The sequence below is a fragment of the Podarcis muralis genome, chromosome 5 (genome assembly GCF_964188315.1).
Source record: "Podarcis muralis chromosome 5, rPodMur119.hap1.1, whole genome shotgun sequence".
Lineage (NCBI taxonomy): Eukaryota > Metazoa > Chordata > Lepidosauria > Squamata > Lacertidae > Podarcis > Podarcis muralis.
In genome coordinates this window covers 69,758,536-69,786,001 of record NC_135659.1, presented here as the reverse complement: position 1 = coordinate 69,786,001, position 27,466 = coordinate 69,758,536, and the positions used below count along the sequence as shown (strand labels likewise).

At 45.0% G+C, this 27,466-nt stretch overlaps 1 protein-coding gene across 1 annotated transcript in view; it reads right to left on the bottom strand.

Annotated features, from left to right (window-relative positions):
- Positions 1-327: 327 nt before the first annotated feature.
- Positions 328-27,466, bottom strand: part of LGR6 (leucine rich repeat containing G protein-coupled receptor 6) — a 145,527-nt gene continuing 118,388 nt past the window's right edge. The window contains exons 7-16 of the mRNA XM_028734668.2: positions 22,826-22,894; positions 21,576-21,647; positions 20,779-20,850; positions 19,426-19,491; positions 18,481-18,552; positions 16,292-16,363; positions 12,229-12,354; positions 10,770-10,930; positions 5,109-5,189; positions 328-4,312 (exon numbers count right to left, since the gene is read on the bottom strand). Of these exons, the coding sequence (XP_028590501.2) occupies positions 3,063-4,312; positions 5,109-5,189; positions 10,770-10,930; positions 12,229-12,354; positions 16,292-16,363; positions 18,481-18,552; positions 19,426-19,491; positions 20,779-20,850; positions 21,576-21,647; positions 22,826-22,894 (2,041 nt within the window). The 3' untranslated portion in view covers positions 328-3,062. The remainder of the gene's footprint in view (positions 4,313-5,108; positions 5,190-10,769; positions 10,931-12,228; positions 12,355-16,291; positions 16,364-18,480; positions 18,553-19,425; positions 19,492-20,778; positions 20,851-21,575; positions 21,648-22,825; positions 22,895-27,466) is intronic.

Below are 27,466 nucleotides of genomic sequence, written 5' to 3'. Positions count from 1 at the left end.
CCTTAAAAACAACAACTTTGATGTACCGTTTTGTTCTTCAGCTATCTGAAGTCACAGGCTATCAAAATTGTGTATAAGCCTTCTTTAAAGCCGACTGTCACTGAAGTGGGAGTGTTCATTCATTCATCTCCTTGGGCCTTCCTATAAAGGCATGAAATGCAAGACCCAGATAAGATTTGGGGGTGGAGAGGGGTTTTCTTGAAGAGTTGATATAATGCTTCAGCAGCTAGTTTGTCTTTGGTGCTGTCAAGTCAGACTCCTTTATTAAAAGAGAGGCTTTCACTTTCTGTCTGAGATTATGTCTGTCTTGTCCCCCCCCATATTTCCCAAACCACACTTGCTGTGATGTTAAATAATGCTGGTACTTCCTAGCATACACACTGGAGCTTGTTCACCTTCATGCATGTCACTAGAGAACTCTTAAACCTGACGACTGTCAACTGAACACATGAACCAACTCAGCTGGAAAACATTGAGTTTATATCTGTGGCGATACATCTGTGATAAGATTATGCCTAGACACAAGCTGTCACAAGGAATGAGCATGTAGGAACAAGCCTGTGGGTTTGTGGTTCCCCAACTAAATCATAGAAACAAAATAAAGCATGGTTTTAAAATTAACAATTTTTTAATTTTCTACAAGGTCTTCCAGAGTGCTTTACACATCAATATACAAAAAAAAAAAAAAAAAAAAAAAAGACACAAGGTCAAAAAGAGAGGGCAAATGGCTATATAGCTCTCTATATAAATATACACATAATATACAAACACGCTCATGCTAGCATCGTATGCCATCATATATGGCAATGTGTATATACAGACAATAACAAACATGGTGTGTAAAGGCATTTAAATTGATACTTCCTGTGGTTGATTTTGGACGTATTGATGCTACAAGTTGTAGGAATTTTGCATTTCTAAAAGTTGACTGAGCTGCGCTCAAACTTACAGCCCCAAGGAGGACAATTCTTTCCAGGTATGGATGGTTAATACTAATTCTAGTTCTGGAGAAGCTGAGCAGCAAAAGGGCTTACCCCTATATGTGTTACATCTTTTTCTCTAGGCCATAATGAATCGTCCCAAGACATTTAAGCCAGCTTCCATTCATACACTGTATTGAAGTAAGCCAAAGTAGTAAGTGGGGACTTCAAGAGTTCTGGAGTTCTACCCAACCAGAACACTGTAGTAACCAAAATTATTCCAGCAGAATCATCCTTAAGGGGATTGAAGGAAAAGGCACCTGGTGTGTTTGTAACATTTTTCCACATCCTTCTCTGTGTTTCATTCTACATTTCTCTCCAGAAAATATTAAGAACTTTCCTAAAAGCAGAACTACATATGTAGTCTAGACTATATGCTTGATAGTGTGCTCTGCAAGGTATTAAAATGTTAGCAATAAAATCCCCTACGACAGGAATTTTTTCCTACCTCCCTTGACAAGTTATTAATTGATAACTATGCCTTCTCAGAAAAAAAGAGGGGGGGAAACCAGCCTGGAAATTAACCTGGACAATTCCAGCAAGCTGTAGTTGTTAAACAGTTGGGATAATTTCTGTATCTTGCTCTTTCTAGGAGCATCCATCAAGATCCATCAAGCAGCAAGTTACATCTTAACCTTCAAGTGGCTTCAATTAAGGTTTGTTCCTGTGCCAATCAAGATTTAGTCCTGTGTCACTGTTTCCCATCTGTCAGTAGGACTATAGTTCTTACTGAGAGCATAGGTACTTTTAGGTGGAAAAGCAAGAGATGTGAGTTTGCTTTCATGATTTCTGTATACAAGTTGCAAAGAAGGTGAGAGGATAATTGCAAGTTGCAAAGAAGGCGAGAGGATAATTGAATTGCGGAACCGGAGCAATGCAACTGGATTCTGGAATCTGTAAATGGTTGGGCTTTAGCTGCAATTGCCCTTTGTCAGGCTTGGCTTAGAGGGCAAGAAGACTTTTTTATGTTGGGGATTTCTGGGTTATGGTGAATATATCTGGGCCTTAAATTTCTTTTCTTCAGTCTTTCACTGTACTCAAGTCTTCTTCCTTGCAACACCAGCAGTTTTTTAAAAAATGAGGGGGTGCTACAAGGTAGAATATCTATCCATTACGTGCTCATTGGGATGAGTTTACATGAGTTCCAAAAGATTATGGAAACACACCAAATTCATTACACTGCATTTTAGCTCATGTTTTGCATTTATGGGCTTCAGTGACACCAGGAACAAGCAGGTCATTCTACCCTAAATGGTGAACCTAAAATATGGCATGGTTTGGCTCTTGACATGGCACAACCTTGGTGAGATCTAATCCTGACTTTGTCACTGCCCGGGATTCTCACTTCATTTTTAGGTGCCTTAGAAGTAAATTTTAGACATCTGCAGCCTGGATAGGTGCATCATTGCTAAAAAAGAGAGACCAGGATTAATGAAACTGAAGCATCCCAAGTTAAAGAATAGTATGTTACCTGCAGCTCCTCTTCTCCATTTGTAGAACAGAACTGATGGCACACCTCATTACAGAGAATGAAGAGGAAAGACTGCGGTGCAATTCATATGTTCAGCTGGTGTTGCGCGATCTACCCTGGCAGACATTGTCATGTCTATACAGCAGCTCAGTCACTGTCTTATTTGTCATCTGTTATCGTTCTAAGGCAAGGGTAATTGGGGATAGCACTCTGTTGCCTGCTCCACATGGAGCAGGACCAGATGTATCCTGGGAAGCTGCATCATAGTTGGTTAGCTGTTTCTCGTTTTGCTACATTTTGGTTTGCTGTTGTGTGTCAGAAGATTTTAACTCAATGGTCCCCTGGTCGTCGTCTCCCTTTGAAGGACCCACACTACCTTACACACTGGTGTGGCAAGAGAGCAGAAGACAATGCTCCAGTAAGCTAGCATACATGGAGTTGGCAGCACCTTGCAGGCTCTCAAGGCCTCCCCCCCCCAGAAGAAGCAATAAACTGTGCCACCCTTTCCCCAGAACAGCCATTGTCCAAAGCTGTTGGTGGCTACAGGTGGGCTCTTGCGTAGGCTTTTCACAGAGCGAATGTGTACCAGGTCTGGGAGGTTGAACGACTGTTTATAAGTGAGACGTGAAGGCTGGTGCAGGCGGTGTGGAAAACAAGGCAATCCTAAGGCTGCTCCTTGCCGGGTCTCTGCTTTCCGATGCGATGAGCAACTCATCATCAGCAAGGTAGGACAGGTGAGTGGAGAAGCCACTGTCGTGTCCTCCGGCACCTGCCTTTTGCTGGTGTGGGATGAGAGTCACTGATGGGTAGCTGTAGGCATCTAGTACCGACGAGCACCTAGGAGGCACTCTGAAGATGTCTGGTGCCTCAAATATATGATCCATGTCAGAGAAAGCAACCAGGGCCTGGGTAGAGTCATACGAGCTCTTCTCTGTGTCCTCTGACACGTAGGACTGGGCGCAGCTCTCCCGGGCCTGGCTCTTCTGCCTCAGGAGCCGTAGGTCATCTCTGAAGTGTGGGTTAAACAGCAGGTAGAGCAGGGGGTTCAGGCAGGCTGGCAGAGGAAGCACCACCAGCAGCACAGACTTGATGACTTCGGGGGTAATGAGGAAGAGGCTGAGCATGGAAGAGAAGGTCAGGAAGGCCACGGGGCAATAGAGAAGGCAGTTGGTGAAAATGAGCCAAGCTACATGCTTGATCATAGCACAGTCCCAGACAGAGTCAAACTCTCCTTTCAGCAGGTTGCAATAGAGGCGGATGTATGTTCCAGTGATAATGAGGAAGCAGAGGGTGTTGACCAGCACCAGGGCCACCATGAACCCCAGCATGGAAGGCTTCCCATCCAGGAGTGGGTAGGGTAGGCAGAGGGGGGATGCCCCGTACTCCCCAACGGAGAAGAGAGGCAGTGCTGCAGCCACTGAAGACAGCGCCAGGCAACTCAGCGCACCTGCCTTGACGGTGCCGAAAGACGGCACCTTCCCGTAGGTCCGCATGCATGACACCGAGAGACTGCACTGCACGGCGGCCAGGGTCAGCAGAAGGATGGAAGCCTCCGAAGCAAACACCGACAGGAAGCCCGTCACCTGGCACCCTGCGCCCGTCTCCCACCGGGCCCCGTATTTCGCAAAGTGACCAAAGGTGATGGCGTCCACGAAGGCCAGGATGGCGCAGTACGTGCCTGTCAGCATGTTGGCTCCAGCAATGGCGCCAATGACAAACTTGACGGGGGACAGATAGCCGGGCGAAGCAAAGACAACCGCCATGACCAGCCCATTGCACAGCATGGAGACCAGCGTGATCAGCCAGACACCCAGGCGGATGACCCAGCTCTCAAACAGGTGGTCGCAGGGCTTGAAGGGGCCTGGAAGAAAAGAAGGAAGGAGCCACATTACAAACTGGATGCGGCAGCAGAGTAGCTGGCACAAGGCACTGCTGAGTACAGGATTGTGGCTCCGTAGTACAGCATCCGCTTTGCATGCAGAAGGTCCCAAGGTCAATCCCTGACATCTCCTGTTAACATAAGAACTACTGAGCTAGGTTTGACTCTGTATAAGGCAGCTTCTTAGGACATTTGACCATTTTGCTCCACTTATATCTGAGGAAGCAACAGGCACTTACTGAACAAGCAAGCAGAGGCTGAGGGACATCATGGCTACAATTTAAGGAGGCTCAATGCAGAAGGCAGGTCTTGTACATGCAGCTCTACAGCTTTAAAACCAGTTGCCGCAACCAGGATTTTGGAGCAGAATGTTCACAGAACAAAACGCTTCTTTTTCATTCTGATTCCGCTTATGGAGCTGGTGGGGTGGGGCAAAGAGCTAGATGGGGCACGGAAGACTGCCCCAGGCTACGACAATCCTGCTCACCCCCTCCTGAGATTTCACAAACATTGACATTCACTTTCTTTGTGGCATTGAAGACTAGAAAAATAGCTTTTCAAAAAGGGGGATTACAAATTTGCTGAATTCTTCACCCACTCCCAATTCCGTGCTTGCATAATTCAACCACAAAAGAACACAATTCTGAACGGAGCGATGTATGTAACACTCATCTGTTGCCACCACAGAAATAGTATTTGCTGGCTTCCCTTGCAACACGTATAGCAACCATCCTTTTATTTAAAGATTTAAGTGCTGTGCTTCACGACTACTTCTTACCAGGGCTTGGGGTACACTGGATGTTGGGGTGCAGCTTCGAATCCTCAAGTTCTAGCTGGAAATCATCCATATCCAGGTCATCTGGAAAGTCATACAGAAAGAAAGACCAACATCACAGGGGTGTTAATGCTTAGCTTTGCATTGTGAGCCAGACCTGTAGCTTGTTTTCATAAAGTCACTGCTGTTAAAATGGAAAGAGAGCCATCTTTGTTATACATTCCTATGTTTCTTAATCTCATAACTGGAACAATAAACCTCAGGAACATGATGGTTTATGACTTACATGACGAGGAGGAAAAAGGTGGGGTAAATAACAACAACAACAACAACAATAACAACAACAACAACAACAACATCCTATTCAAAACCAAAAAGTCAGCCCTTAATTTTGAGCCTGCTCAATCAGGTAAATGGCCGATCAAGTCCAGCATCCTGTTCTCATGGTGGCCAACAAGATGTTGGGTAAAGATTCCTACACTGCCGGGGGGTTGGACTAGATGACCCTCATGGTCCCTTCCAACTCTACAGTTCTATGATTTTATGTAGGAAACCCACAAGCAGGACGCAAGCACAAGAACACTCTCACTCCCTGTTATACATAGGGTAGGGCAGAAACACGAGTTACACCCGGAGAATACTGAATTTGAAATGTTAAAAATGGGGGGGGGGGGGGGAATTCCGCAAAGTTTATCAAATGTTACTAAAGAAGCCTTTTCAAGGATGGCACGTCTATTTGGAGAACTGAAACCAAGTATGTAACACAGGTCTGGATGAGGTGTGAGGTGTTTTTTTGTCTTTAAAGTGAGGAATTAACTTTTTTGGTGGCTGCATGTTATAAAGGCAACTGTGTTGGACGGCCATGCAATGGCATCAGATACAGTCAAAGAGTAGAAGGGCAGGACAGTACATGTTGGTTCTGTAAAGAGAGAAAAAGGGAGTTCTAGCATATGTAGTGGAAATTCCCAAAAGCAGAACAGGAAAAGTTTGGTCTAAGGAGGCTGGTGTCATTAACAAACATTTCCCAAAGTTTCCTTTAACAGGTCTACTGAATTCTGTGAAGCATAGCGTTCCAGAAAAATGTCAGGCACAAATACTACATATACTTACTTTGGCCAGAATTTTATTTGCTAGAGTTCTGAAGGAAAGCCAAAAGCCAGGTCGATTACGGTTATAGGAGCAATTAGCAGTTATTAAATTAACAGTGATGATGAAAAATCATGAGAACTCTAAAGAGGATTTGAGTAGTCCAAACCCAGTGGTCCATCCCGTTAAGAGACACAGAAATAAATATTTTTATATAGATAAATAAGTTTCAGGAATGGGAATTGATTGCACACTGTTACAGAATACAAATTTGTATTTCTGATAAGGTAATGTGTTTTGCTCTTTTCTATAATAAGCATCATGGGGTACTGTTGTTATATGTGATTTTATAATGTACTGTGGTTTCAGATTTCTTTATTTTAAAAAAAGAATCTACCAAAATGGTTGTACTTTGCTGAGCATTAAAGGGAATTTTCCATAGCTTAAATACGAAAGTCTGTTATCTCAGCAAGAGCACAGGTATGCTGCCTCCTCTAAGACTTCTAGGAGCCAACTGAAATGTCCGGGTTTTGCCTAGTGCCTGATATGAACTGTCCTGGACCCTGCAATCATGATCTGAAGCCTTTCCTCATGTGTTTCCTACACGAGAGGTCCAGAGGGTGGGAACACAAGAACAGGCCTTTTCTGGGGTGGCTCCCCCTTTGTGGAATGCTCTCCCCAGGGCAAAAACGTTTCTCTTTAACCAGGCTGATTAACATTCTACGTCCTTTTAAATGTGTTTGTGGGTAGGGGGTACCGTATTTTTCGCTCTATAAGACACACCAGACCATAAGATGCACCTAGTTTTGGGAGGAGGAAAACAAGAAAAAAAAATATTCTGAATCCCAGAAGCCAGAACAGCAAGAGGGATTGCTGTGCAGCGAAAGCAGCGATCCCTCTTGCTGTTCTGGCTTCTGGGATAGCTGTGCAGCCTGCATTCACTCCATAAGACGCACACACATTTCCCCTTACTTTTTAGGAGGGAAAAAGTGAGTCTTATAGAGCAAAAAATACGGTAATTGGTTGGTTTTTATTCTTGTTTTTATTATGTATTTTGTGTTCTCATTTTGTATTTCTATGTTGTGAACCACCCTGTGATCTTCGGATGAAGGGCGGAATACAAATTTTAATTATCATCATTATCATCAAATAATATCTCCTAAGGCCGCATCCCCGCCCCAGCCATGCCTCTTACTGATCCTGCTTTGAATCCTCCTTGGATACTTTTGCCTGGCTGGAAAGTGTCCTTGCACTCTGCTAATGTCTTTTGCTTGCCTGGCTGAAAAAGTTCCCCCACTCCTGAGTAGTTGCTCTGTTGGCTATTAAGGTGTTTAGCTCTGTTTTGCAGATTTCTTTTTGTGTGTAACACAATCTCTTTCTTTAAATTCTCCAGGCCCTTGGATATGGATATTGAGCAGATCTATATTATTAGCGCACCACTGCTGGAAACATTTACCAAGGTAAATGTTTTAAATAGGGTTTTGAATGGGCAGCACTAGGCACTGAGAGAGAGCTCTGAAGGAATGTCCTTTAATAGAGGCTTGCCACTTTCCCTCGCAAGAGAAACCCTGTGTTTTTCACAGATGCAGGAATTCTATAGGGACAGTTTTCCTCATCATGGGACAAAGTAATTGCCACGAGTCTCACAGTATGGTCAGGATCTGGCCCAGACTGGCAGGCTCTAATGCAGGAGGAAGAGGAAGAAAAAATGACAAGGTGGGACTGAATGGTGGGAACCTCAGAGGAAGGAGGATATTTTCACCCCAACTTGAGCTACTTCAGAAAGGGGAGTAGGGATACCCGCTCTCTTCCTGAACTTCCTGTGGAGCAGAGAGCCTGAACAGCTGAGGGCTGGGGAGGCAGAACAGGAGGGTACAGTCTTGTCACTGTTAGAATTCCTGCTCCATGATTGCAGTCATAGGATTTTTGTCTATCACATGACAGTGCATGTTTTGACTCCACAGAGTGGGAAGTGGGAAGTGACGGAGGCAGGATGTTTGTGTTATTGTCAGTGGTGTAGCGTGGGGGGTGCAGGGGGGGCCGGCCGCACCGGGCGCAACATATGGGGTTAGGGCAAATCCACAGGTTAGGGGGCGCAAATCCACGGGTTAGGGGGCGCAAATCCATGGGTTAGGGGGCGCAAATTACTTGCCTTGCCCCGGGTGCTGACAACCCACGCTACGCCACTGGTTACTGTGTTCCGTGAAGTGGGACTATTGTCCTTTGTTCTTTTTCTCTTTGCTGTTTGATGCTAGAGAGAGAGGGAGCCATGTTGCAGTGCTCCATGTGTGTTTATATGTAAAAAAAAAATAGATTAGCCAAAATGCTGAGTTGCTGAGGTCTGTTATGCAAGCTGCGAAGACTCTGTGGATCCCTAAGTGTGCCGATGTCTGTTGGCATTGGTCGTTGTGGTGTTCAGGCAGAAGAAAGCTTTTGAAGCTCCCAAACGATCAACCAGGAGGGAGGGAACATGCCAGTCGGGCATGTGTCTCTGCCAGGGTCCTACTCAAGAGTAGGATAAGCTCCTGACAGACACATCAAACCAGGTGCCACCTCTGCCATCTTGACATTCCTGCAAGGCAACCTAGTCTTATGACTGAGCATGCCATGCCTTGCCTTGAAAAGCATGGCGTGTAGGGTGTGGAAACTTGTTGGGGCATCTTTGTTGCTCCATCCTGTTCTAAACTTCTTGCCCTGCCCCTGAACTCCTGAGTTGTGACTCCTGAGCCCTGTGTCTGCTGCTGAGCCTATGCGTTACTTGCTGGAATAAAGATCTCTTTCTTCCCTACAAGTGAGATCCTCTGCATGTAAGGACAGCAATGGAGAAAGCTGCCCCTGTATAATTTCTGCCTGTCAAATAGCTGTTAGAGACAGAGAGCCTTTGTTGGGGGGGGGGGGAATATTACAACAAATGTAGTATTAAGTATTTCTCTCTTCTGTAAGCTTTTTTCATGCCTTGAATAGTCACACACATGGACAGAATGGAATTTATGACGAATATTTCCCTAAGGAACTTTGGTTGAATGGCTGTGAGGTGTACAACACATCACTGATGCCTCCTCATTGCAGAAAGCCCAGTTCCATCCCAGCTAGGCTAGGAATATGCTGGCACCTGTAAGAGTAAGACCTGTTGCCCAGCAGTCTAGACAGCTGAGTCTCTGCTGTGTATTTTACTGGAGGTGTCAAGAACATGATTTGGGCAAACTTCAAAAAAGTGCATATTCTTTCCCACAAACATCCTGCCATCCAAACAGCTGGTTGTACAAAGGAACCACACAGAGCTTCCACTGAACTTGCAGGGAAAACCCTACTCTCTGCACTGCTGGGTGCAAGGCCAAGCCCAGGAGCATAACATTATAAAAGGTACACTGGGACCATTCCTTGTGGCAATTTGAACCCACTATGTGGATTCCACAGTAGAGTACCTCCTCTACTGTGACTGATGCAAAGCTTTTCCAGGAAGAGCCATGAGCAAAGCAGTCCACTCAAGCATTGCCATCCCTGCTCCCCAGGAATCAGATTGTGGGTGACCAACCAACCAGCTATTCAAAAGATATTTTGTAAGTAATGAAGCAACTTTCTCCAAGTTCTTCTCTTTGAAAGAGAAGGTGGCAGGAGGTAGGGTACAACCCAGAGAGTATCTTTGTGAGTTGTAGAAAATCTACCTTCCATGGAATTTATTTATTTTTTCTGAAAGGGAAGAAATGCACACCCAGGATTCCCACAAAAAGATAAATGCTTATCAGCTCCCTAACTCCAGTGAAGTGTAAAAAAGGAGCATGAATAATAAGGAAAAAAAGTGTCTGGTACTACTTATTAATGAACAGTAAACTTAAGCTTAAATATGAATTCTATTAAAAAACAGACAACATCAATCAGGCTGCGATGGTAACTGTAGACTGCAGGTGGTGGCCTGCCCCATACAAGCCTTACAAAATGTGAGAAGGGTATCCTTGACTTTTCCAGAACTGAAGTAACAAGGCTGTTATAATATAGGCCAGGAGGCTGTCTCAGAAGGATCAAGAGATGACGAGTCTCCTCTCCCCATGGTAGACTGTGTCAAATGTATTTCTCATTTCAACTCAAGTCTCCTGGTCTTGTCAGTGTGTGTGGGCCATGTGTTTATACAATCATGTCATGCAGCAAACAAACAATCCAAGCTGTGGTTTGGGAATCCGTGTATTTCCACCAATGCTTTCTGCATGTGACTTGCAGTCACAGAGAATTCCCCCTGCTAGGAAAGATTCAGCCAAGTGAGCAGCAGACCCCCTCAATGCAACAGCCACAACGATTAAGCTGGCCCACTTTGATCCGTACTGCAGAGAATCCCCCCTGAAATACACCCCAGTCTTCCTTTCTGTTCCTTGCACTCAGGAAGCTGCAGTTGCCAGTTCAGAGTGATCAAAATATTAGGGTAACCAGGAAAGTGCACCGTTTGCTCCAACACAATGAGAGCACAGGCCTGCTTTTCTTCTTAGTGACTGCACTCCCCCCCCCCCCCCCAGCTTAACTTCTGATTTAACAAACTCAGGTTGCAAGCAGAAGTTAGACTGTGACCCGGAAATCGGTCTTACTCACAGTGATTATCAGTATGGCCTGTAAGCAGTCCCAAGGTCCTCTTGTGGCCGTCCTCATCCTCAGGACTCATATCCTCAGAATCCCATTGACTAGACATTTTGAAGAAATTGCTGCAGGCTCCATACGCACAGCACTGGTAGGCATAGGGCACTTCCAGGACCCTGGAGAGAAGAATATAGAGCTACTAGTTACCTGAAGGAGCTTGGGAGCACTGTAGTTCTGTGAGTGGGGCTAGGGATTCCTGGAAGAGACCTTTCACCACACTTTAATTATGAGTATTATATGGGAGAAGCCAATATAGTTACACAGGTATAGAACAAGCACATACACGGTCCCAGATGTTTATTTAGGTGGTCTCCCAATATTTGTGCTCCTCTGGTATTTCCTCCTTCCTGCCCCATGTTCCTGTCTCTTCCTGCAAACACAAAGGTCTATCCATTTTTTTAAGGCTGCAACTATATCAGCTGTCTGCATCTTAATGGTTAATCTCATGACTAATACTCATAAACTTGGTAGAGCCTGAGTACAATACTGAGCACTCAAGAGTCTCTGATAATGTTTCGAATCCAAGGAATGCTGTGATCCATATACAGTTGTGCCTCGGAAGTCGAACGCCTTTTGAGTCGAACATTTTGGCTCCCGAAGGCTGCAAACCTGGAAGTGAGTGTTCCGGTTTTCAAACATTCTTTGGAACCCAAATGTCTGACATGGGTTCCGCGGCTTCCGATTGGCTGCAGAAGCTTCCTGCGGCCAACTGGAAGGCACACCTTGGTTTCTGAACATTTTGAAAGTCAAACGGATTTCCGGAACGGATTCCGTTCGACTTCTGAGGTACGACTGTACTGCAAAGGCACTGAACTGGGGACGGAGTGCCAGGGACTCCTCATTCACATACTGTAAATGCTAACGGTTGTATTTAGCTAAGTCCACCTCAGAACGAACGTGTTGAAATTAAGTTAGTCATGTCCATTAGCTTAAGTGGTTCTACTCTGAGCAGGACCAGTGCTGAACACCACATGTTGCTGGCACTTCTGCCATTGTTTTCTGAACATTACCGAGTATTGTCTTAGCTGCTTACTAATCCCTCCAGGCAGCTCATTAATCCACAGCAGACAAGACACGGCCACACAAACAGCATTTGCTGTGGGAAGGCTGGATGTCATTAACTGAGGTTGGCTTTTGCAAAGGTTTTCCGCTCTGTTGAGCCCCAGGCGTGAGCCCCCTGCTTCCAAGGTCTCTGCTTGGATGATGCCAGCGACAAGACGTTCAGTGGCTCATCGATTTCTCAAGGCAGCAATGGATTCAGAGTGTGAGCAGGAAGTCACGCTTGCTCAAACCTCTGGCCGAAGAGCATTCACGGAAACGTCTAGTAAACACGGACAGCGGAAGGCAGATCAAAGCAAATAAACGAAGTCCAATCATACAGAGCCAGAAGCCAGAAATCGGAAACAAAGCTCACCTCATCTTGGGAAAGCTCTCTTTTGTGAAGGATTCAGACAGTGCAGGGTTGCCTTTAAGTTTCAAATGAGTCAGTCCGCTCAATCCAGCCAATGGCAGCGTAACCAGCTGATTGTCAGTCAAATCTCTATTGGAGAAAAAGGAGGTGGGTGGGTGGGTTGGGGGGGACACTGGTGTAGGTTAGTGAGAAGTGTGCTGGGCCCAAGAGATGAGGTTCTCACAATACATTTGTTCAGGATATTTAGAATTTATATCATTACTGTTTTAATGAGGATTTTTTAAAACTTAAAAAAGGTTGGTTTATTTAAAGGATTTATAACCCAATTTTTGAGAGCCGCATCTTTTTAAATATATTTTTGTTAAACCATCCTGATAGTCCCTTGGGTGAGTTGTTGGGATATTGTTAAAAATCAATAGATCGTGTTACATAAATAAATGAAAAGAACGCAATAGGCGGGTGCTTTTCCCACACCTTTGTTCAGGTTACGTTGTTACGAATTGGCAGGTATTTGGCTGCTTGGAGAAAAGACAGAGCGTGCATTTACACCCTGATGCCAAACACCAACTCACATTACATGGGAAAGTATTCTTCTTGCAGCAAAATGTGGCAGCAGAGCCCCAAAAGGAAAGAACCAAGAATGCTGCATTTCTCTAGGGTAAAAATGGCAACCACTGACCAAAACAAGCATCTTTAAGGCAGCAACTATTCATAGAAAACTTGTGCTCATCACATAATCCTTGGTAAATAATCTAACTTTTAGGAGATGTATTTGCTTTAAATACGGTAGATCTCTTTCCATCAAAAATAGATGTTACCAGTAAGAAAATATATAGTGCTTTAAAGCACTCCATACATAGCGGCTGCATGACATGTCAAACTGAATCATGGTTTAGCGCTACATGGACAAGGCTCCTTGTAAGGCTCCTTGTAAACTCATGGTTTCAAGTTGCCTTATTTATCAGCTAGCAATTATGCAACAACTGTTGGTCATTCACAATGAATCCCTGTTTGTATGTGACATGAAGCCAAGGAAAATAAGCATCTACACATAGTGAATCTTGGTGGCTTCTCGTTCCTCTGTGATATTCAACCTATAGCCTTCACACTAGTCTTGTTTATTTTATCTATTTATTTTCTAACATTTATAAGCCCACTTTACTTCCATCATGGAACCCAAGGAAGCATACACATGGTCCCTATAAGGTCTCCCAATGAGAAACTGACCAAACAGAGATCCTGGAAGGTGTGGGCCTCTTTTGCTCTCCGTAGTAGCATTTTGTATTTTCACCGGAGAAATGTTGGAGGGTATGGTGCAGTGTAGGACTAGGACCAGGGAGACCAAAGGTAAAGAATCACTGCTTTGCTAATCAAGTTAACTGGTGACCTCAAAGAGTGGCTGTGATGCTATAACAGGAAAGGGTAGGATCTTTTAAAGTATCCTGAGCTACCTGGGAAGAAGAATGGTACAAGAGTGTAATAAAATATGTAAATAGCATTATTATATTATACATTCTTCCCAGGCTAGCCATCAAGTAGCTTTAATACGTGATTCGCCCACTGAGGATGTATGAGGGGAAGCTATTCTGCTGAATGGCAGAAAGATTCCAAGTATAGGTTGAATTATCACTAAGGAAAGAGAGGCCAACAAAGTTCACTATGTGTAGCTGATTGTTTCTCAGTATAGTTGCTCTGTTAGCTTCGCCGGCAAAAGGCACAATCACTTTTATCTTTTCCACACAATAAAAAAGCGAGGCTTTTCTCCAAAATGCCAGACGAATAGCCTCAGGCCCACAGACAGATTTCATGCACTCCTTTTTGTCCCACACGTTGCAATATAATAGTGTGGTGAGACATTTATATCACATCAGCATAGTGATCAGATATGCCTTTGTGGCCCATTTATCCCTGCAGGCCAGTGGCTCAAGCAGTTTGTGTCTACCCTGGCCCCACAGTTGCCAACTGCAATGACTGTGGGACCAGTGTGGGTTGTGTTCTCAGCGTGCCCCACAAGAAAAGGACCTACTTTTCCCAGGAACGCTTCCTGTACTTCTGCTTATGCACACACATGTCAAAATAAGACCATGGGAAGATGCAGTGCCAAAGAAGCACACGTACACCTGGCCCATCACTTTAGCAATCCTGCTTTGTGGTTCTTCCATAGCAGTTCATAGAATTATAGCGTTGTAAAGGATCGGGGACGCGGGTGGCGCTGTGGGTAAAAGCCTCAGCGCCTAGGGCTTGCTGATTGAAAGGTTGGCGGTTCGAATCCCCGCGGCGGGGTGCGCTCCCGTTGCTCGGTCCCAGCGCCTGCCAACCTAGCAGTTCAAAAGCACCCCCAGGTGCAAGTAGATAAATAGGGACCGCTTACTAGCGGGAAGGTAAACGGCGTTTCCGTGTGCTGCGCTGGCTCGCCAGATGCAGCTTGTCATGCTGGCCACGTGACCCGGAAGTGTCTCCGGACAGCGCTGGCCCCTGGCCTCTTAAGTGAGATGGGCGCACAACCGTACGGGCAAGGGGTACCTTTACCTTTACCTTTAAAGGACCTGAGGGTCATCTAGTCCAAACCCCTGCAATGCAGGAATCTCAACAAACAGCCCCCGCCATCCAATTTGAAATCATATAAGACCCTGCTTAGCTTTGCAGATGTGCTAGCAGTTTTATTGCTGCAGCACTAGATGCTCAGTTGCTGTTTTGTTAATAGCAGGACGTGCCCCTAAATCCACCCCCTAGTCTCAAGTATTCTATAAGGACACTGACACTTCCCCTAGCTTCCACATGCCTAGAATCTAGAGGTCCATGCCTAGATTCTCAAACAATGAAGTCCAGAAGCCTGCTGTCCCTATGCATGCTATTTAGACTTACTTTGGACAAAAGTCCATCGGTGGAATTCAGTATCATCCTCTTCCAATTGCTCCATCTGGCATTCTCGTTTGCTAGATGGAACTACCCCCCTTTCAGGGGGTGTGGGAAGGTGTGTGGGGAGGAGAGGAAGGGAAAGCCTCATTTTCCAGCAGCAGTCCATGCGCAGGACTTCCGCTGCTGGGGCTGGTTAGGTAAACCCCACCCCATTATCCCTAGAAATTAGGAAACTAGGCTTTTGTACCATGTACTGTTAGCCGGCCACTTTTAAGGGGATCTGCCAGCAATACGTTTCTTTTCTTTTCACCGGTTTTCCCTTGAAAATAAGTACATGGTTTTAGTCCAGTAACAGAACATGCTGTATGGGTTATTTCAGCTAAACTCTGTTCTGTAATAGAACCAACCCTTGGCATTTAATGGTATATTATTGTTTAAACGAGAGGGGACAGCGGAGCCAAGAAAGGCCTTTGGGATGTTGATGCTCCTCATCAATTCCAAAATTTTCACTGCTTGGCAGAACTAAGAACTTTCACTTAAAAAGGTAAAGGTAAAGGTACCCCTGCCCGTACGGGCCAGTCTTGACAGACTCTAGGGTTGTGCGCCCATCTCACTTAAGAGGCCGGGAGCCAGCACTGTCTGCAGACACTTCCGGGTCACGTGACCAGCGTGACAAGCTGCATCTGGCGAGCCAGCGCAGCACACAGAAACGCTGTTTACCTTCCCGCTGGTAAGCAGTCCTTATTTATCTACTTGCACCCGGGGGTGCTTTCGAACTGCTAGGTTGGCAGACGCTGGGACCGAACGACGGGAGCGCACCCCGCCACGGGGATTCGAACCGTCAACCATGCGATCGGCAAGTCCTAGGCGCTGAGGTTTTACCCACAGCGCCACCCACGTCCCATTGAACTTTCACTTGCCTGGTGTTAAAAATATTATAAAGTGATAGCACTTTTACCCTTTTAATTTAGACATTGAAAATGGATAAGCAATCAGGTTTTGGTCAGGTGAAAAGCATATTTAGCTGTGTGTAAAAGGAGATTAACTTCTTCTGCAGCACCTCAGTTTGGGGTATTTATTTTTTGACACAATGCATACCTTTGACATAATGCCCACCTCTCTTACTGCCCTGGCCTGCTTTGGAAGGGAGGGTGGCATATAAATTTAACTTAAACAACAGTAATTTATCCCTGCAACTGTAACTTACAGCTTGGTGAGAGAGCGGAGGGTCACAAAGGCATCTGTGTGGATAGACTGAATGGAATTCCAGCTCAGGTCTCTGCAAGGCAAAAGTACATGCAGGGATGGAGAAAGTATGCTGAAGAGTCTGTAAGTCAGGGGTGGGGAACTGCTAGGGTTGCCACCTTTGGTTGGGCAAAATAAAGGGCAGGTTGGGGTGGGATTGTGGGGCTAAAAATTACTTTACCTGGTGCAGAAATAACACAGGGTTTACAGTGGTTTATTCTGCAACCCACCCTCTGCCCGTGCAAAAACCCTCTTTCTAACTCTTCCTCCCTGCCCCAACCCACCCTCTGCCTGTGTCCTGCGATAACTATTGCTCTCACTCTTGGCTCTCCTCCTTGTGAACCTACCCTTTGCCTGCACAAAATACCTGGTCAGGCTCTACTCTCCTCCTCCCACCGGACCTACCCTCTGCCAGCACGGTTTGAGGATGAGGAAGAGAATAAGCTTGAACACATGAAAAAAGTCATCCCACTAGAAGTCCAAGCAGGAAAAAAAGGATAACCACATTTTTCTAGGAACGGGTAGCAACCATCCCATGGGTTGGATCTGGCACCTGGGGCTTCCCCATACAGCTTGTAGCATCCCCCCCCCCTTTGCAATTAGGCATCAAAAAGCCTTCTATTGGCTCCAATGGAAAGCTTCTTTTAAGCATGATAGCAGCGCAGGAGGGCATTTTCAGGAAAAGGTTGTGCCTGGGGAAGGAAGGGTTGACCCTGTCCTTTCTGTGCACTGTGACCTCCCCACCCACCAAAGGGTGGTGGTGGAATTATCATGTGTGAATTTAGTATGAGTATGGTGTGGATTGTTATTTCAGCAGAACCTCAGAAGTACGGGCCTTAGGAATACAAGCTGGCTGGTCACACAACAGGGCTCTTGCATATAGCTTCTGAAAGATCCATGAAAGATCCATGGAGGGTATGAGGGGCTGTTGTCCTCTAGCTTCAACAGGGAGAGCTGTGTAAGGAACAGCCTGAGCAGAAAGTGAAAGGCTGTGAGGTTTGCAAGATTGGGCTAGGGACTAAGCTTTGGGACAGAGGACTCTGTTCGAGAACTTGAGTAAGGAGCAGGAAAGAAGAGTGATGGACCATTGTTTTTACTTATTTTTAATTTCCCCCCTTTTCAGTCCTAAGGGTTGAAACGTTTTGGTGCACAAATAATCTCTTGCTCCTGGTATGCTTGTAACTCTGAGGAATGCAATACATCACAAGTCTTCTCTCTGTGTGAGGCATGTGATAGATATAGAGTGTGTGTTCATATTGTTGTAGATTTGAAGGGGACACCCCTAAACCCTAGAAATTTATAAATGGTAGGGTTTTGATGAGTTGGAGGGTTGAAGGGAAAATTGCAGGCCAGTGGAAGAACACCGGCTAAGCTTCCTTTCCAAGCCAGGGCCTCACCTGGGATAGAGGCATAAACATGACAAAAGGTGTTGATGGTTGATCTGAGAGGAATTCTTGGGCCTGGGCAGACAGAGCTTGCTATGGTGATAAGGTGTATGACTGAAGTGTCAGGAAAAGAGAGAGTTTGGAGTGAGGTGTGCTGGGAAGAAAAGGGGAGAGAAGAGACTGGGATCCATCTTGGGCAGCCTGGCTGAAGGCTGGCTGGGAAAGAGAACTTTGACTCCAGTGCTGCACTGCTGTGGGGGACAAGCCCCTCTTGAAATGACCATGCTGTAAGATCTGGACTCCCTCCATGCAGACTGAAGGTGTAAATAGATGAACAAATTATATTTATTAAAGCTACAACAGTCTTTGCTGCATCTTCAAGCTTCCAAAGGAGCACAAACCCTGGGTGAGTGCCTGAAATCCCCTGGAATCTTGCTTCTGGCTTGGCAGAGAGTAGGGGTGGCACCCAACTTCTGCAACAATATTTTAAATTCATCTGCATCTGGTACTTTTGCAGGCTTGGAGATGGGCCCAACACATTGAAGTACATATTCCACTCAGTGCTGCTGCTCCTTTTTTTGGGTTGGTGGGGGCAAGGTAGATGTCATCACAAGAATGGGCTGTTGTGTGTCTATGGACTGGCATGGCAGGCTTGTTTTGAATAGATCTTTGTACGGCTGCGTCTGCAATCATGCCCAGAGCGCACTGCCTCGCACTACTCCACTAAAATAAAAACCTCTGATGCTTCCCAGCAAGCTGTACTCACATGGAGCGCAAGGCTGTGAGCTGCCCAAAGGTGTCTGCTCCAATTTTGTGGATGTGGTTGTGCTGAAGGCCACTGCAAAGACAGAGAGGCTGAAATGAGAGAGGGAGACTTGCTTCACAGAGATCTCCATCCTCACTGGCAGCAGAAGAAAGGAGGACTGCCATGACGGTTTATTTCTATTCAGGCTTGAAAAGGGGTTCAGATTTCAAGGGGAAAGTGGATCAAGAAACAAAACAGCTCCTTGCCACCCACCCACCCCTTTCCCTGCATACTGCCTCAGGCCTGCGGCAGTGTCCCCTTCAAATAAAATGTGTGCTTGAGGGAGGCAGGGTGGGGGGCGGCAGTTACAAGCACCAAGGTTTCTTTATACCAACAGTTCCCAGGCCTCTTCAGCATCTGCTCACACTATGAAGCCTGCAGGGTTCGGTGTCACCAGCTGGTGCTCCCACCCATGGGAATACCATGTGGGTGGGGAGAAGGGAACTCTTGGGAAAGCAGAGACTCAGTGCCCTCTTACTCACTGGTCTGTTTTGCCCTGACCTTCTCAACCTGAAATCCCTCAAAACTATTTTATGTTCAGTGGAGGAGCATCTGCCTTCCCTTCAGAAGGTCTCAAGTTCAACCGATGCTAGGTCAGGCTGGGAAAAGCTCCTGCCTGCAACCCTGGAGAGCCACTGCCAGCCAGAGCAGACAAGACTGAGCTAGATGGACCAACAGCCTGGCTCTGCATAAGGCAGCTTCCTGTGCTGCTTCAAGCATTCATGCAAAAAGTTATACACAGGGCACAAGAAACCCAGAGACACTATTAAACCCCAGGAAGATCCTAATTAGGGCCCTGTGCTACAGCACCCATCTCCAGACTGTTTATCCACCTCCAGACTGCTTAACTTGTTGTGCAGGCTTGGGGATTCCACCTCAGCTTGCCCCGAAGCAAGAGTTACTCACATCTCTTCCAACTTCTGGCAGTGGTGGAAACTGGGTAGCTCCTCAATTTGATTGTGTGAGAGCTCACTGTGGGGAAAACAACGAAAGTTAGAACAAAGCCTTCCTTCTTGAAGGCCCTCCTGGAATGTATTTGGTTTTGAGGAAAGGAGTGGGTGTCCCCAGGCTATGCAGCTGGGGAAGCAGGAAACCCCAGAGACAGGTAATATCCTCTTTGCACCCACCCCATGCTTGGCACCAGTCCTTTCATTCATTTATATGCCCAGTTTCCTGATATTATCCCTAGATTATTCAACCCTTCCTCTGTTCAATTTAGCTTCTTTCTGTGTCCAACTCACCAAAAAAAAAAAAGCCAAGAGCAGTAACTGGCTACTACTTGGTGGCTATCTAAGTTGACATATGGGTATAAAGCATACTTCTGCATGATGCTGTTATATCACTTGAAACCAGTGTTCTTCAACCTTGTGTCCCAAGGAAGTTGCTCAAGTACAACACCTACAATCCCTGTAAAAGGAAAAGGGGTCCCTGACCATTAGGTCCAGTCGTGGCCAACTCTGGGGTTGCGGCGCTCATCTCGCTTTATTGGCTGAGGGAGCCGGCGTACAGCTTCCGGGTCATGTGGCCACCATGACTAAGCTGCTTCTGGCGAACCAGAGCAGCGCACGGAAACGCCGTTTACCTTCCCGCCAGAGCGGTACCTATTGATCTACTTGCACTTTGACGTGCTTTCGAACAGCTAGGTTGGCAGGAGCAGGGACTGAGCAACGGGAGCTCACCCCGTCGCGGGGATTCGAACCGCCGACCTTCTGATCGGCAAGTCCCAATCCCTGATCACTGACTGGGGATTATAGGAACCGTAGTCCAACAACATCTGGGGATGTATAACTGAAAAACACCACAGTTTAATGTACTGTTTGTTAGTTGAGGACTACGCAAAAGCTGTAGATGACACTCCAGCGTCTGCGATTTTTCAATCCAGCACTTCTTTCAATATGTGCAAAAGACAAACTTTGATCATAATCCTGGATAATCTCTGCCCTTTTTTTCCACCCACTCATCACCATGATATTCTTAACCCAATATGTCCAGATACTGGTGTTCATTAAATTCAGGGATTAAGAGTGATATTCCATATGACTACAGATGGAACTGAAGCGACACCATATGATTTCCAGAAAGCCCATTAATGCTAGCTTCCTGGAATGGAGAAAGCAGAAGGGTGGAAAATGTGCCATGGCTGCCCAGTACACTTCTATGCCAGACTGGTCAGCAACAGGGAGCCATGGCTTCCTGTGTTGGTAGGAAATATGCCTGCCAAGAGCCCTAGCAAGAAAGGGAAGCACGTTTGTAACTCACAGAACTCGTAGGCTGGGCAGCTGCTGGCACATTCCTCCAGGAAGCAAACGGATGCCAGCCCGGGTCAAAGTCCTGTAGAAGAGGAGAAGACTCAGTTAATGCCAATATATGCAAGGAAGGCCTGGTCTCTTCCCTGTTGCTAATATGAATACTACTGAGGAAGATGACTGGGATAGAATTAAAAGAGCTGCACCATGTGGGATATAGAAGTCTATCACATCTGGGGGAATAGGGCGAAAGCAGGTACGAGGTGAGTCACTGTGGTCTAAGACCATGGGGAAAAGTGAAGAATGTTTTCCCAGCTGACCCAAGAATACCCTTTGCCTAGTCAAATTTCTACAGTAATGAAGCTCTGACATAGTCTTTCCAGCTAATGACAAGCTTTGCCTGCCACAGAGTAATTCTAAAAAAAGCAGCACCATGAACGAAAGTGGAAAACTGCCTGGAAAGCATATTTGGGCAGCTCCTTCAGGAGTTTCCTTTGCACCTCACATACATTTTCCTATCTTCCAGTGGCTGAAAGGGGACCTGCACTGATACGGATGAAGAAAACACTCCAGTTATAACCTGTTGATTTCTCTTTTTCATTCCCCTGATGGAATACAGTAAATTACATGGCATTAGAAACAGGTAAAGGAAATTTAGAGTACAACTTTCCAACTCGTGTTGGTTTCCTTTCTTTAACTTTTCCCTCAGGAAATAGAGAGACAAGAGCCCTGGGAATTATGATGAGCTCCCTGATGACAAGCATGGTGGGGTTATGCAGTGATCTTGGGTTTCATATTCCTATTCCTTACATAATCTGGAGCAATGGATTCCCAGCAAACGCCTTCTCTGGAATAGCCTTGATGTTGTTGTTATGGAAGCCCCTGTCGAGCAAGAAGACACCAGGGTGGTTAAGGATTAGAACACAGAAGTATTGTTTAAACACAGAATGTCTGAAGTTAGCTTTCTCACAACATAAAATTTACTACATGGATAGTGTGTGAATCTTCACTGTAGTCCATTGCATTTGTGAAGATGTGGCAAGAAGCTGTCACCACTTATGTTTTCCCTCCTGTTGTTTGCATACATGCTGCAAAACAGACACATGCCCATGATTACCATATTTTATTTCTTAATATATGCACTTCACCAATTCTCTATGAAGCTCAAAGTAATTTAGCCTCTTTACAGTGAATGTGCATGCATATCAATTTTTTGAGATACAAAGATAGGACAAAACCATATAATGAAGCCAAACTGAATTAGCAGCATTGGTCAAACCTGACATCACAAACAGCAGTTATAATGTAAGCAGAATATATGCAAATAAGTACAAAAGACACCCCCTGTGCTCTTGGCAAGCTAACAACGTAAGCTTCACAGTCTAGACCCCTATCCTGGGACACAGTAATCTGGTAGGAACCAGTGCAGCTGAAACACCCCAGATATGTGGACTTTGGAAACTGGAAACACTGAGACAGTGCATGCCACTCCCAAATTAGGACCATCTGAACACACCCTAAGGGCTGAGAAGCCTATTACCCACAATGCACGTCTGTTTCCTGGAAAGCCAGAAATTGCCCATGTCCTGGAAGAATGAATGGACCTTAGTGAGGTGGAAAATGAGAATGCTCCACTGAGGGTAATAATTAGAGCCTCAAAGCTTCTTCTGAAGGAACATAGCCCTAGAGGTGAAAACAGCAGGGGCTGCAGAAACTGGCACAGCAAAATATGCCCATCCCATCAGTGCTGTGGGCCTTCAGTAGTTCTCTGCGGAGGTGCGTTTGTGTGCGAGTCTCATGTGTTTGGCCAAAGGCCATAGTTATTACACCCCATGGCGATCTGCCCACTGGTACCACAACTTTGGAAATTCTATTTGGCACTAATGACATCCGTGAGGCATTTATTGCAGTGCGGGGAGAGGGGCATGCTGAATTTATGAGAGGCCTGGTGAAAGAGGAATGCGCATTAGCATTTGGAATGGCAGTTCCGTCCACATTAAAGCTGGAGCCAGATTATCTCTGAGAATTCTTCCTCGAGGAAAGCAAAAGAAATGCCTTACAGCTCTTGAAGTCGGCCGAGTGTCCTAATGGCCACTGGGAATTCCACCAGCTCATTATAATTTAGGTCCCTGGGAGAGAGAAAAGCAAAGGCATCATTAAGAAAGCTAGAAAAGCTCAGCAGAGTGTGACACATTCCAAAGGGTTGGAAAAACACAGTCATTATGCACTGGAGATGAGCTTTCCAAGTATGTTTATCCAGCCACCCATGTCTGGAAACACAATATCAAAGAAATGCTGGAATATTCCCTGTTAGGAGACAAATCAGGCCTGAGTCAAGCCAAGCTCCAGAGACCTCTAGTAATACCACCATCCTGGACCCCCAGCATCCCTATCTGAGCTACTCCCTCTGATGCATCTTAGCTGCTCTTCTAGGACTAGGCATTCTACCAGCCTATCCTACACTCACCACCACCACCGTCCTTCTCTCAAGCACATTTCTAAAACCAAGCAAAAGGAAGAGGAAATTATTTAATGCATTTTCAAACAGAGTGCTTTCTTCACAGCTTGCTTGGCCTTGCCTGGTTTTCAGATAAAAGGGGAAGCAGCAGCTGTAGCCTACAAGGGCAGAGAACAGCTACTGCCGAGGTAAGTTATGTTAAGACTACTTTAAAGAAAACGAGAGGCATAGGTGGCCAATGAGTCATCGTCTCTCCAATGCTGTGCAATCAGTAACTGTCATCATCGCCAGCCAGCACGGCCAATAGCCAGGGGTGATGGGAGTTGTAGTTCAAAACCAATAAAATTAAGATGACGATGCAATCTTGTTGCAAGTGAAATGTTGTGCTTTGGTGTTATGATATTTGCTGTTACGCTATTGCTTTATTATGTCAAGAAATTGTTCTCGTGATAGTTGATTTTCTTGTTTTCTTTGTTGTAAGCTCAGGGTCGTAGGAAGGGGGACAGTGGGGCGGTCTGCCCCGGGTGCCATCCCAGAGGGAGGGGGTGACAAAATCCTCCCTGGGCGGATCGCCCCTGGGTGCACGGCATGTGCGCCGCTCCAGGTGCCCGAGCAGCTAGCTCCGCCACTGTGTAAGCTGCTTTGAGCAGTCATTCTTTTTTTGTGGAAAGATGGCATACAAATAAAATGATGGTGATGGTGGTGATGATTAAAACATCTGGAGGACACGATGTTGTCCACCTGTGGTTTTAAGGAAAGGCTATGGCAGGCTCCCTTCACCCATTTGTTATTTGAGGGCAAAGCCACACAAGCCAGTCTTGCAAAGCACAGCTCCATTTACTTTCAGTCACTAACAGAAGGGAGACTGAAACATAATTCTAAGATGAAATACACATGCCCTCTCATTAGGAGGAGGATATGTGAACTATGCAAGACCGGCAGCGTGCCAATGGTGTGAAAAATACATTTTTATACATTATTGCCATTTTATATATTATTGCCATTGTTACAACAAGGAATGAGGGGGACGGCACAGGCCTAAATACATTTTTGGGGGATGGTGGTGTTGGTATGCCATGTTTGTCACATGTCACATTGAGTGACTATAACTGTCATCTGAAAGCACCACTAATTCTCCAAGGGGAAATGAGATATATCATGAGTTACATGCAAGAAGGCCCCAACATTAATTATGCTTTTCAGCGGTCAGAGTGTGTTAACCCTCCTACTGTATTTGGATTGAAAATTTCAACTAATATAGTGTCCCCTCAACCCCAACTGGTTTAATTCAATTGTTGAGAGAGTGATGTCCATTTCCAGGAGAAACGCCTCTATCTGTATTTCCGAGCCAGTGATGAAGATAGACAAGAGAAGCTCCTAGCTAAACTTAACCCAAAGAATATGATGCCATCTGAACAGGGTGGGTGATCCTCAAGAAAAGAAACAGAACAAATAATTCATGCTGGATTTCTCAGGTCTGAAATGGCCAATGAGGTACTTGCTGCTGTAGATTATGTACTACCCATCGCCTCATTGTCCCATTCGTAGAAGAAGCCAGCACAATAAAACACGTTGCAGGGAACTATCCTGACTCATAAATGCCATGTGACCATTTCTATTTAAATGGTAGCCCAGTGGGTTTTAATTGGTGAATATCTTAGAACCTTTGAGTAATTACTGGCTCCTGTGGATTACTTTGTAATTGCACTTAATGGACCCCAAAGTAATTACCACATGAATGGGATTGTGGTTAAAGGACAGAAACAACCATGAATTTACTCTGGAATTAAATGGGATTTGCCGTCTAATTGCCTAGTAACGCCCACTTCCCTCCTTTCTCCCCCACAACCACTGCCTCATAATTACCCTGTAACTCCCCTGTGCCCTTATCCATTGTAGGCAGGGCGAGACATGCCTCTTATTAGCAGTGGAAAGAAGACCATGTAACACAAATCAGTGTCAAAAGTGTTTGCATGCAGTTAGATCCATATGCTATAACACCTACAACAGACTAGTAGGTGAACGTTTCAGATAGTCGCGCGCACACACACACACACACACACACACACACTGTAAAGGAACAAAAGAACTTCAAAGAGAAAAAACCAGTGTGAAACTGCAACATTAAAAAATTCAATTCTATTCATTTGGGTCTAAGTAGAGATAATGGTATCCTGTTCCACTATAGGAGTGAATTTTCTCAGCAATGCTAAAACAATTCTGTTGTCACCAACCACTGTTGCTGCAAAGGGTCATTTTACATATATTTGAGCTTTGACTGAGCTGTCAGGCTATACTTGTTGCATCCCATTGACACTTAATTTCAACACTGACACACACACAAACACACCATTACATCCAGGGTATGTATACCTGAAAACTGAATCACAATTCATGCAACTGAAGATAGCTCTGGTCCATGAAATCCAGTGCTGTAACGACCACAAAACTCTTTGCTCAGTATGCTTAAGGTATTTGATTGCAGTTGAAGTAAGCATACTCCACTTGTGACCAGAAATATTTCCCAATTTTTAAAGGCATGAGTCTTCTATGACATTCTAATTTCAAACTTCACTACTACAATGGTGTTTTCTCAAGTGACACAGAAACAGGTGAGTCTTAAATGTCCCACTTGTTACAGGGAGGTGCGTAATGGGAAAGAGCCATTTTTATATTGGATGTACTATCTTCTCCCTATATCTTTTCCTTCAGTTACAGACGTGGAAAAATGAAAACTCAGATAAAAGCACTGCTTTTGAGAACAGCCTAAGCAATACACACTGTTAAAAAGCCCCCAAAACTATGGCTAATCATTTTATAACCTAAAGCTCTGTGAAATTTTGCAGTGGTGGTGAATCTCCTGGCAGAGATTGAGTAAAATGCTCGGATAAGATCAAGACACTTCTGCTGCTACTGGTTACATCATATCTCCACAGGAAGTGGGGAGGTTAGTGAATGATGGGCTTGAGGGAAAATGGGGTTTGAAGAATTAGTACAAAGGAAATAGGGAAGGAAATGTGGGGGGTTGGGAGAGCTTTTTAAAAAGGTGCCCAGTGAAGCAGTGTGCTAAGGGGAGAAGTCATGCCTCAAGAAGAGTGGAAGAAATTGTGGTCCAGTAAAATGTAGTCTTGCCCAAATGAAGAGAACCAAAAGGAACACAAACTTTAGCAAAAGAAATGTAAGCAGACAACAAAGGATGCAATTATTATTATTATTATTATTATTATTATTATTATTATTATTATTAGAAGTAGTAGTAGTAGTAGTATTTGAGGAACACATCATTTTTAACATAAAGACCATCACCAATAAAATATTTAAATACATTAGAAAGAGGAAACTGGCTAAGGTGGTGGTTGGGCCTTTAGACAACAAGGAGTAAAAGGTGTGCTAAAGGAAGACAAGGACATTGCAGAGAAGCTGAATGAATTCTCTGCATTCTGTTTACACAGTGAAAGACATAGGGCAGATCACTTGTGCTTGAACTAACTTTCTCAAGAAGGGAATCGGAGGAATTGAGGCAAATAGTGGTGATAAAGGACAAAGGTGATATTGACAAATGTAAAATGGAAAAATCACTGTGTTCAGATGACATCTTCCTGAAAGTTCTTAAAGAACTACAGTGTTAAACTGCTCATCTTTTAACAAAAAAAAATATGTAACTTGTCCCTAAGATCAGCCTCCATACTGAAGGACTGGAAAGTGCCCATTGTGACACTATGCATATATTTTAAAATCCATATTAGGGTTTATTAGGAAAGGAACTGACAATAAAACTGCCATTATCATAAAGCCATTGCACAAATCTATGATGCGATGGCACTTGGAACGTTGTGTACTTGGAATATTGTCTGATTTGTTTTTAATTGTTTTCAATATTTTGAATTGCTGCGCCCTTCCCTGAGACAAAGTGATGAAGAGTGGATGATGGTGATGATGATGATAATAATGTTTACATTTATCCTGACGTGTTTGCAGGGAGATCAGACATCAGCTACAGAGCATTCACTCCGATTGGTTTGTGGGAAGACTAGATGGTGTTACATCAGAGAAAGTGTTACCCCACACCACCACATTTTCCCATCATTTTCTTTATTGCAAAAAAAGTCTGATCTTTTGGGGAAGTAGGTTTCTTGCACAAGATCTTCCCACTGTAATTGCACAACCTGAGTTTGCCAATATGTGATTGAATCCCACTCAAAAATAGCAACAGTCTGGAGGCGCCTTTAAAGGGATGACTGTA